This window comes from Xiphias gladius, chromosome 13 (assembly GCF_016859285.1).
Source record: "Xiphias gladius isolate SHS-SW01 ecotype Sanya breed wild chromosome 13, ASM1685928v1, whole genome shotgun sequence".
In the NCBI taxonomy this organism is placed as follows: Eukaryota; Metazoa; Chordata; class Actinopteri; order Istiophoriformes; family Xiphiidae; genus Xiphias; species Xiphias gladius.
In genome coordinates, this window is record NC_053412.1 from 12,515,691 (window position 1) to 12,527,563 (window position 11,873).

The 11,873-nt window shown below is 44.1% G+C and overlaps 1 protein-coding gene across 1 annotated transcript; it reads left to right on the plus strand.

Annotated features, from left to right (window-relative positions):
* Positions 1-6,004: 6,004 nt before the first annotated feature.
* LOC120797906 (fidgetin-like) lies at positions 6,005-11,558 on the plus strand. The gene has a single exon (XM_040141678.1). It carries the CDS (start codon positions 6,011-6,013, stop codon positions 8,282-8,284), a length of 2,274 nt encoding a protein of 757 aa, XP_039997612.1. The 5' UTR covers positions 6,005-6,010; the 3' UTR covers positions 8,285-11,558.
* Positions 11,559-11,873: the final 315 nt, after the last annotated feature.

Here is an 11,873-nt window from a genome sequence, read left to right on the forward strand (position 1 = left end):
CTTTCGACGGGACCGAACAGATTTTTAAAAAGAATAGGACACGGCGGTGTGTCTTTGAAGGTCCTCGGCGTCTGTTTATGTTGGGAAGACAAAGGAGGCCGCAAACATGTGTACGTCTTCCCTCAGAAACGCGTGTGTGCGCGGGCATGTCGGCGTCGACATGTTTGCCGGCATCTCTTCCCTACACTCACACGGCTTAATTATGACGTTACCAAAATGGGCAGTTTGCTCTGACACCCCGCTTGCAGAATCACACAGCGGACAGACTTAAAAGAGCTCATTAGCTCTCTCTAAAGAGCTGTTTACTGCACATACACACACGCACGGTAATAGGCAGCTCTGTTGATGCAGATGGACGCCGAGTGTAATGAGAATGATTAGGCTTCTCTATGTGGAGGCTGGAGGAGAAGAAAAAAAAAAAAAAACCAAAGTGCTGGCAGACTTGACGCTTCAGAAGGTGGAGAAGATTTCTGTTGGATGTTGTTTCAGCTGAGTGCACGATCTCTCTCCCTCCCTCCTTTTCACTGCAACACAAACACACACATCTCTTTTGCTTTTTTTACTCACACACTTTACTGCATGTGTCCATCCAAATGCTTTGCAAATTTCCCCCGGGCCTCAAAACCCATTGTGGACATAGAGAAAATCAAATATCCTGCAGCCTTGCAGCTCCATCAAGGTGCTATAATAAGAAAAACGAATGAATGGAAAGAATTCAACCACTCTTTAGGAAAAATTGGAGAAAACTTCTAACTGCATTGTCTGTGCACGATATCCTGTAACCCCGACGAAGGCTGTTCCAGCCAAAACACTCTCATTTCAGTATTAAAGCTCGGACAAATTGGGCACCACAAGTAAATTCTTTTCATATTTTAAATAAGAAAAGAGCCTTGAAAGTTTTTGGAAATGAATGGGTGGCATTCAAAGTAGTTGCTGTTTTTATTAACATCCAAAGAAAAACATTATGCTGGATATCTGTGTTGATTGTGAGCCACATCTTGTTTGTCCGTTTTGAGTCCTTGTTTTTCACTTTGGCAATGAATTCAAGGACTTTTCAGTGACTTTAAAGGTCTTTCAAAGTGAGTAAAGGAGGGCAGAAAGTCAGGCTACCTTGACTGATATTTTTCCCATTTAACCCCGCCCATCCTGCACCACCACATTAAGCGACTTTGCTTTGCGCATTGCCCTTGGTTTACATCACATTGAATTAGAGGATACACCCTGAACGATACCAAAGTCAGTCCTTCTCCATCTCTTCCATATGTTTTGGAGAAGGAGCAGTGAGTTCAAAGCGCGCAGTTCAAAGCATCTGTCCTCATTTGAATAACGTAGAGTAATCGCTATTACCTTATTTAAATAGTGCAAGTTATCATTTGGCCTTCATTTGCATTGCTGGGGTAATCACTGCGTCTCTGCATTAACCTCATTATAGAGGAGATGAAAGCTCTGATGGAGCCTGACACACTCTTTTATATATGTTATCTTTATTAATGACGGAATTAGAAAGATTCATGTTACTTTAAATGGAGGACATATCGGAGTGTGATGGAGTGTCACACTATGTGGAGGGAAGAGTGTGTGCGATTCACAAGACTTGTTGTGTTTTGTCGCACGTATTCTATACTCTTATTTTTCTGTTCCCTTTCCCCCTATCTGCTATTTTCTTCCCTCATCTTCCTCTAGAGCTTGCTTTACCCCCCTCCTCCTCATTCGTCTCTCTATCCTCCGTCGGCAGCTATTTTTTTCGGGTGTTAAATCAACTGATAATCTTCAAGGAACAACCTTATTTCACAATGTAGCCACTCACTTCAAGAATCTTGCCTGGTTGCATTTCACTGAGGACCTGGGGACAAAAATCACTTCACTGCTATGACAGATGTTTTTTTTCTCAATTTTTAACTGTGAAACAAAAGAAAGTTTGTAACGCTTTGAGTTAAGACTATTCCGCCCCAAAAATATTGCTATAAATGTACAGAATCTAAATGAATGTAGATATTATTCCTTTGGACGATGTTTGGAGACTGTTTCATGAAAATCTTTCACGTCACTTTGAACAAGTTTGTTTGAGACAATAAATTTTATTTTGAATATTTTAAGTCAGTAGTTCATAATTACATTCTAGTGAAATGTATCCCTGTGTTGACTTAGTGTCTGATCGTCCGTCTGCTATTAAAATTAGCATTGAAACCGATGAACTAATCTTCAGTTTTTAAATTAATGGCTTGTTCGAGTTAGGTTAGTTACCTTTTACCGGAACTGGCTTAGCTGTGTTTTTCTCCTTATAGACTGTTTTCAGCTGCTTCATTTATAGGATCTATATGTCCAAGCTATCCAAATTACCCAACTGTCAGTTCATCAATTTGAAAAAAAAAAAAAAATTTAATTACAGATAACAGCTTGAGAAAAGTGTAGTTTTTGCTTTAGCTAAGGCTAGTTGTAGCTAGTTGTAGCTATCTCGACAGCTAGCTTTAACCTGATATAACAGTCTAATGTTGCTGCAAGTGAAACGTCTCTCTGTAATAAAGAGAGCATTAAAGTGCAATGGCAAGTTCTCGAGTCCAAAAACTACCAAAGCCAGGCTTTAACTTCAGTACAAAGCCAGAATAGAGTAACTGCACAGCCAGAGTGAAGATGCTGCAGTTTCGGTTGTAGCTCTGTTTTGTGCTTAATGCAACTGTAGGGTGCTGTTTTTCGAAATTATACATTTGTAAGTGATAATAGTGTTAAAATAGTAAAGTAGATGTCAAAGAGTCAGATTTCGCTCTCAACTCAATTTCGACTATGTAGTTCCTATGTTTCGGCTTTGTAGGGCAGCACAGTAGGCTTCTATCTGTCACGGGACTGCTTTGCCATTTGTTCAGTGATGAAAGACGGGATAGTAAAGGTGTCGGAAGATATTTCATTCTCGGGTCATATCACAAAACTCATAATTATTACATTATTTTGTGTCCTGGTACTGTAAATTACCGCTTCACTCCATCATTCTGTAGGGTCTGCACTATAAAAACGGCTCTTTATGATTATATCAGTACCGGACAAGGTCAAGTACTTGACAACGTTGTTGTTATTCCTTGATCGCCAGCGGAGGGCATAATTAGGTTACCAAAAGGAAGATTACTCAGTGCCCCTTTAAATAGGATGTGATGGTGGATACTTCTGCAGCAGAATCAAGAGACACACTGTAGACTGACCCCCCCCGTCAATGATGCAGTTTCATCGCAGGCCTGTTTTGTTGCAGACCTTCAAGACTAGACGCTATGAAAGGACCTTGTGCAGTGACTCTAGCTCCTGAATCAGATGGGGGAGTGGACTGTAGATTAACAGGGGGACGGTATATACTGATGTCTGAAGACACAGCGGAATCTGGCTTAGAGCCTTTGCCACGTGTCTTTAGTGTCTTTTATATATTATCTAGTGATGCTGATGAGATAATGGAGAAAGAATAGAGATTTCATGTGCAATACCGAAACCAACATGTTGCATCTGGCTGCAGAACAAACCTATAGCTCGATAAAATTGTTTGATTTACAGTGCTTCCATAAGACAACAATTCAATACTGATATTATTTATTGATTGATCATTTTTTGCTCACACCATGTTGGGATCATAAGGTATTAACGATGTGAGACTCAACTAAATGTGCCTGCCAGTTATTATAAATAACAAACTACCTCCTTTTTTGGACCCTTAGAAAACTACTCATTTGAAAGTTTGTTATGAACTAAAGGATCACACTTTTTTTTTTTAACTGACATTGAAATCAATGGTTATGTTGCTGTATAGAATCACAAGCAGTCTCTGCTGAATACAAAGGCTTTTCAGGATTACAGTATATTAGTCTAAATAATGTGACACATTCATGTGAAACATAGTGTTCGGTAAATATGTAGTTAATGTTTATTGTCTGTTAAACTTGGGAGAGGCATATATAACCATTGTTTTTATTTTATTTTTTTCAAAAGCTCGCAACAATATAATATTATATACAAATCATGGTCTTTTAGAGGGATTGTTGGGAAATCTCTATTTTGCCTAAAGCCTCATTTTCTCTTCCTTTGTCCAGTTTTCTCGTCTTGTAATTTTCTCCTTGAAATACTGCCCTTTTATTGCACTGCTTCCCCTTAATATATTCTCAGTTTTAAAGGAGCCTCCCAGCTAATGCAAAACTTCCCTCTGCTCAGCTCTTTGTCTGAGGCGCTCCCTGCTCAGTACACTGGGAGGGTGACAGGCTTGCCAGCTCCTGCTAGACTCCCCTCGGCTAAAATGTTGTAAATTAACACAATTAGCAGATCGCCATTCTGCTAATTAGCCACTGGCGTCTGCCGAGAGATGGCTAGAGAGGAGAATCAGAGAGGAAATGGGAGTCTGGGGATTCCCCCCTCCCTCCCTGTGTTGTTACCAAACAAACACAGGGCCTTGCAAAAGAGAGCAAGAGAGTGTGAACGCGTATGTGTTTGTGCCTGCGTGCTTTTTTGTGTATGTCTGTGTTTTCAGTAGCATAAATGGATGGGAGGATTTGCTCCTCCATGAATGGATTTTATTGTGCTTGCCTGCTCTACTCACACAAGCACAAAAACACACACAAAAACCAATTCTGCAGCAGGTATTGCTCACAAGACCCCCAACTGGGGATCTCTACATGCATCCAATGCCAGTCAATAAGTCAGAGGAAGCAGCCTAAATGACACCGATATTATCCTTTATTTGTGTGCACTAAGTCAAATCAAACAGGGTTCAATCTGCCGTGCGGCTGCTGTGATTACGCCCCGTCCAGCCTTTGATAGCGCCATGGCTTTGATAGTGAGACAACGATGGAGTCGCTGTGTGACTGTCAGTGTTTGCAGATGGCATTGGCTGGGATTAAAGGAAACAGTGGCTCTCCAGCCTCCTGAGGCAATAAAGGGGAGAGCCAGGTGAGTGTGTCTGAGATGAGATGGAGCAAGGAAGGAGGGAGGGGAGGAGGCGAAGCAAGCACATAGGGAGTAAATAAAAAGAGGGGTGGCCGTGAAGAGAGAGCAGAAAGGGAATGAAAAGAAGAGATATGTATCGAAATAGATGGAGTCAGAATAAAAGGGGGTGAAGAGACATAAAGAAGGATCTAGCAGGAGGGGAGGTGGAAAATGGATGACAAAAAAGAAGCAAAGAAGAGAGAATGAGAAGGAGGACAAGGCAGCAGGGAGGCATGAAGAAGAGATGCAGACAGAAAGGTAAAGAGAACAGTGGAGAGAGGAGGTCAAGGTGGAGCTGTGCAGACAGGAACTAAGCTTGAGACACAATGTGTTGTAATTCATAGCTCGCTACAGCTCCTGTGTGCGTGCCTGTGTTTGTCCGTCTGGGTCAGTGGATGTGAGCTTGTGTGTGTGCGTGTGCACGTCAGCACGCTTGAGTGCAGGCAGAGATAGTTTTTTTTTTAAACGCCTGTGTGTCTGAGCAGGGGTTTGTGTGTTTTTGTGTGTGTGTATTTCGATGAAAGCACCATGAGCAGAGGGGGGTGGATGTGTATGGTTGTGTGAGTGTGAGTGAGTGTGTGTGTGTGTGTGCGTGCGTGCATGTGCGTTTGTTGCTTTGTGGCACTCGGCGAGGTGCATTTTCAAACCCATCTCCAGCCACCTCAGATGAGCCAGGGATTATAGAATGACCCTCAATGCCTCTGTCTTATTGGTCTGGCCAGGGTGCATTAGGCTGCTGTAACCAGCCATCCCACCATCCCTCTGTACCGCACTATACCTGCCGACACACACTGTGCCTTATGATATGTTGAAATTAACAACTCATGTCCACTTTGACACAAAACCCTCTTACGACAAATATAAGGAAGAAAAATAAATACATCAAAATAAAGCGTACCACAAAAAACAAGCCTCAAGATGAATATCACCTTTTTAATTGGATACCCTCCATCACAGCCAATTTGAAGGTGTTGTCTTTTTAATTATTTCTCAAATGAGTTTAGAATGTCAGTGTGTTCACATGTAGTTGTCTGTGTCCTTTGTTCTCTCAGGCTTAAAGATGCAGTGGACCCCCGAGCACAGCCAGTGGGCCGAACAGCATTTTGACATCTCATCCACCACGCGCTCGCCAGCCCACAAGGCTGAGGCCTACAGGGCGGTACCTGGTCACCTGCAGCGCTCCACCACCTACCAGTATGCCTGGGCTAATGATGACATCTCAGCTCTCACCGCCTCCAACCTGCTCAAGAAGTATGCCGAGAAGTATTCTGGCATACTGGAGATGCCAGGCTCATATTCTGAGGCGCCTGGAGTCCCAGGAGTGATGAATGGACGGAAAGGTGAATCGGAGCCCTGGCAGGATGGTGTCTACCCCATGAGCTGTATCCCAGAGGGGGTTTCGGTCAGAAAAGGAGGGGTGGCAGCGGCTTCAGAGGTGGTGTCTGGCATGTGCAGCTCCCCAGGCCTGGCCTCCAGCACCCTGAGCGAGCCCAGCTACTCTAGCAGCAGCTGTGGCAGCCACACTGCCACCGCCCTCCACTCCTCCTCCATGCCCTCTCAGGAATACGGCCCGGCATACAGCGGTTCCTACTTGCACAGTAGTTACAGCTCCCAGTCTGCCCCCGCCCCAGCTCTTCCTTCTCCACTGCACAGCTCTGGGCTCCTGCAGCCACCCCCTCCACCGCCCTCCCACCCGACTTTAGTCCCAGCTTACAACGGAGGCTCCCCCAATTTGTCTAGTTATAATTACCCCCCAGCAGGCTACCCAGCTCAGAGCTCAGTCGGGCCAGGATACAGCCCTGGTGGAGCACCCCCTCCCTCCTCATACCTCCCCTCAGGCATCGCTGCACCTACACCCCTTCCCCCCTCTTCTGCTTTACCTGGATACCCATACCAGAGCCACAACCTGACCCCAATCGCCCCGACCCCTCTCAGCAGTAGCTCCTCCAACTCACTGAAGAGGAAAGCCTTCTACATGACAGGCCAAGGAGAGATAGACTCCTCTTATGGTAACTTTGGCTATGGTCAGGCTCGGAGCTCAGCTGAGAGCCCCATGTACAGGGTGGCAGACAGCAGCAGTGCAAATGGAGGCTCCAACAGCACCAGCGGTGGTGGCTTTGACAGGAGTGCTGAAAAGTCATCTTTACCTTTTAACCCTCAGAAGCAGTCCACAATGCCGTCAGAGCAACAACAGAGGAAGTACAGCAGCCAGGCAACAGGTGGGCCACTGACTCCACCGGCCTATGTCTCCTCCACCCTGGGGGGTTCCCGCTCAGCAGACTCCCTTGCCAGCTTCACTTCCCCCTCCCTCAGTGAGCAAGGTGCTGATGATCACCGTCTCCACCTCTCCCATTCAGCACCAGGGCCTACCTCCTCCTCATCCACTTCCTCCTCCCGGCCTGCTGAAGAACAGCTAAAAACCAGTGACCCTCACCTCCTAGACATGGTTACCTCTGAAATTGTTCAGCAGGGCCCCCCAGTGGATTGGAGTGACATTGCAGGTCTAGAACTGGCCAAAGCAACCCTGAAGGAAGAGGTCCTGTGGCCCATTCTTCGCCCAGACATGTTCAGCAGTTTGGGACCAGTCCCACGTTGCGTGTTGCTGTTTGGTCCCAGGGGCAGTGGCAGGACGTTGCTGGGTCGCTGTCTGGCCAGCCAACTGGGGGCACCATTCCTCCAGCTCAGTGGTTCCACTTTGGCCACCAAGTGGCTGGCTGATGGAGAAAAAATTATCCGAGCATCCCTCCTGGTGGCACGCTGCCGGCAGCCCTCAGTACTGTTCATTAGTGAGGTTGACATGCTGCTGTCAGCCCACCTCAGTGAAGAGAGTCCCATCAACCGGCTGAAAGGGGAGCTGCTCGCCCAGTTGGACTCGCTGCTCATGGGCTCCAGCGAAGACGGAGGCAACCAAGTGTTGGTGGTTTGCTCCACAAGCAGACCCCAGGACATGGACGAAGGGCTGCGCAGGTACTTCGCTCGGAGGGTCCTGGTGCCCCTGCCGGATAGTGCAGCCAGACACCAGATTCTGAGCCAGCTCCTGGCCCAATCTCAGCACAAATACTGCTTGAGTGAGGAGGAGCTGGCGCTGCTGGTCCAGCGTACAGAGGGTTTCTCTGGACTGGATCTGGCCAGACTCTGCCAGGAGGCCCTCGTAGGTCTGTTACACGTGTCTGCACAGGGCATGGACATGACAGGTATGATGCCCAGGGGACAGATCAGGCCCCTCACCTACCAGGACTTTGAGAGTGTGTTTTGTAAATTCCAAGCCAGTATATCCCAGAAAGAGATTGACACGTACACTGAGTGGAACAAAATGTTCGGCTGCAACCAGTGAAAAGATAGAATCTGCCCTTGAGAAAAAGAGGCATCCACAATTCCTTTCCTCAGGGCAGAAGCATTACGCCGGAGGGAAAGGCACGCAGAAGGCCAACACAAGCCAACCGAGTTCTCACAAGCAGGGTTGAGACACTCCAAGACACCTGGTTTGATGAGACAACTGGCAGTTTTGCAGTTAATGAGCAAGAATTTTAAGTTTAATGCTTGACACTCCAGAAAGCCAGGCATTGTTTACACATTGCAAGCAAGTTGGCTTCAGAAGAAAGACGCCCCAGTGTCTGTGTATATATCGTTATGTTCTTGTTCTTGAGATTTAGTTTGGCTATCCAAGTGCCTGAAGTGGTGCTTTCTGATTTTTTCTTTTTCTTTATTTGCCTCACAATCTACATTCATGGCATGAGCTGATGATTATTAAGAGCTTTAAAACTTCAGCAGTGAGTCTGAACAACAGAGATTGACAGTCGCCATTGCTGGTGGTCAATCATTCTTTATTGTCTTGCTAAGAGCAGTAATCCATCAGAGCGGCAGTAGTCTGGGCTCTTACTCACACTCATCTCTTCTGATCCTGTGTCTGCAAAACAAACAAACGTAACAAACAAAACTCAGGAAAGCGTTTGTGAATTGTACAGTACCTCAAGATATCTTGACGAAAAGCACTAAGATCTGAGAGGGGAATCCAAGGAGGTTTGGCAGTTTATGTCTAGCAAAGCAGTGTTAGGTGTACCTCAGCTGGCTAGGATAAATAGCAAAGAGGTGACAATGAATGTACTAGATATGTTCTGGATTGATGGGACATAATCAAATAGTGAGAGTAAAAACATTATTTCTATCCATTGTTTTCCTCCCAGCAGGTGCTTTACTTACCTGTTTCTTCTTGACCAGTCCTAAAGCTTATTTCCATTGCTCTTAAAAAATTTAAAAGTGTTGCCCAGCTTTGTTGTTTGGAGGTTTTAAGAGATGGGCAGGTTTTGGGGTGGTGGGAGTTGTATATTTATTAAAACAACCATAATCAACGTTGTCTATATTATGCGATCTAGGCTATAGGGTTGAGCTGCATAGAGGTTCCATCAGTCAGCTAACTTCTGCGCAAATACCTTGAATAGCTTATTTGTCATACTGTTTAGCATGGGAAGAGGTATTCTCTGACATGGAGGAAGTTGATGCTAAAAACACCTCCAAATGAATTAAACTAATAGTTTGGGAAATATGCTTGTTAGCTTTCTTGCCTAGAGTTGGACGAGAAGTTTGCTACCACTTTCATGTCCGTCTACTAAATACGAAGCTAGGGCCATCCAGCCAGTTAGACTGACCTAGCCTAAAAAAAAAAAAAAAACAGAGGGAAACAATAGCCTGGCTCTTTCAGAAGGTAACAAAATCCACCTACCGACACCTCTGAGGCTCTCAAATTATCACGGTATATTTTGTTTTTTAATCTGTACCAATACTGACGTGTAAAAATGACGGTTTGCAGTTTTACGAGGGATAATGCACTGCTAAGCTACAGGCTGCTGGCTGTAGCCTCATACTGAAAGGATGTGTATATACTGTAAGTGTGGTACTGACCTTCTCATTTAACTCTCAGCAAGAAAGTAAACGGGAGTATTTCCAAAAATGTCAAGCTATTCTTTTAAATCACAGTAATATCAAACACAATTTACTGTATCTCTCTTCGTGGGTCTGAAATTAAATGTTTGACTTGGCGTCATTTTGTATAGTTTACTCCAGTAGGTTTCAGCCAGAAATGCTGTATTGGACAAAATAATCAGTAAAAAGCTCATCTGTTGGAAATGCCTGGAAATCTGGTTTTATACGAGTAAACTAGCATCAACAGAGGTAAATCCAGATATTCTCCTAGTTTTTTAGGTTGGATTTGATAGGTATCACGACCTAGTTATGGAAGTATGGGTTTTGCAGAGTTGCCTTGTTACTCATGCTGATTAGCTGTATTTGAATTGGACTAGCTATAGAATGGGTTACCACTTCTGTAATTTTAATTATACGTTCATCCAGTACATATGTCACAAGTCTGTAATTTTTACAAGTGTAGAAAATAGAAAATCAAGAGTAAATTGTTACTGTTCTTGCCAGAGGTGAAGAGGTCGCTTGATAATAACAATTTTCACTGACCGACATCTCTGTAATGCAGTTAGTATTATTATTGTCATGGCCATGTTATTGTCCAACCAAGGGGCATATACATAGTTAGCAAAACAGCAAATTACATTATTTTAATCAGGCTGCATCAGAAAATTGATTTTAATCAAAAGATGTTTTATTGAAAATGATCGCACCAGACTAACTAATCCAATTCAAACCCATGTTAGTAATTTTTACCCGTCTGTAACTGTATTGTCAGTATTTTCACTATATTTACACGGATGTCATGAAGCACATAATCTAAGTGCATTTTCAGTTTACTGAAAAGCTTTGTAACCTGAGTGGGGAATTTTGGCACTAGTCTTAAAGTCCTTCATCCTTGAAGGTTATCTGTTGCCCATTGTATTGCATCGGAATGTATTTTTGTCTCCTCCTTGTCACTGTAAGAAGCTGTCCGTTAGCTCTGCTGTTGTGGAATGGGAGTACTTAAGATAGTTTATTGTATGTGCACTAAAGCATTTTTGTGTGTAATTGTTTCATTGAAATGTTTCAATGCCACTGACAGCGCTTGCTTTGTTTTGTTTTATCTGGTATTTATCCTGAAGGAGATTCCATTTATCTGATCTGATGACCAATTTTACACTTTTCTATGTACATCCTGCTTTTTTTTTTTTTTTTTTTCCCCCCAATATCACTGTTGAAGTAGGAGCTACATACAATATGTGCAGGCCCACTCTGTGTTGCTATCTCTGGTAAAGGCACCATCAGTGCAGCACCTGATGTGGGGGGAAAAAGTTCTGCTGAGCATCAGCAAAATTGACGGAAAGGAAAGACAGCCAGGCAGTGTGGCGGCAGCACAAGGGGAAAGCAGAGTGGTCCGTCAGAAAACCACCCTCAAAACAATCTGTACCAGAATTCCTTCTGTCAGCAAATCCTCTGGAGAGAGAGTCCCTTTAGACAGAAAACCCTACTAATGCACTTCAGAGCACACAACAACAGCACAGGCGTTCTCTCTCACCCCGTTCTCCACAGACGACAAACAGACGACTTGAAACACACTGGTCGATGCTATTGCTTGTTTGTTACGTGTTTTGCGGTCCTTCTTTTGTGTCTTGATTTTTTTCTACACGGTGTATAAATCTAGCTTTTTTTTTTTTTTTTTTTTAGGAAACCTTTCCTTAAATGGACGCTAGAGTTCTTCTTTAAAGCATTTCTACCTCATGGCTACAAAACACGTGGTATTTGATTTACGTATTTCCAAATGTCAGACATTTGTGAAAAATGCATTGAAAAATTAAAAAAAAGAAAAAAAAAAAAAAAAGAAGTGGAGAGAATAACACCATAAAGTTTTGCGCAGTCTACCTCAGATGACTGTACTTAAAAAAATTTAGCTGATGGTGCAACCGCAGGCTGCAGCATAGCCTAGTGTGTGTGTGTGTGTGTGTGTGTGTGTGTGTGTGTGTGTGTGTGTGCGTGCGTGTGTGCGTGTG

Coding starts and splice junctions, on each gene's coding strand:
- LOC120797906 (XM_040141678.1), top strand. CDS start 6,011: ATGCAGTGGACCCCCGAGCACAGCCAGTGGGCCGAACAGCATTTTGAC.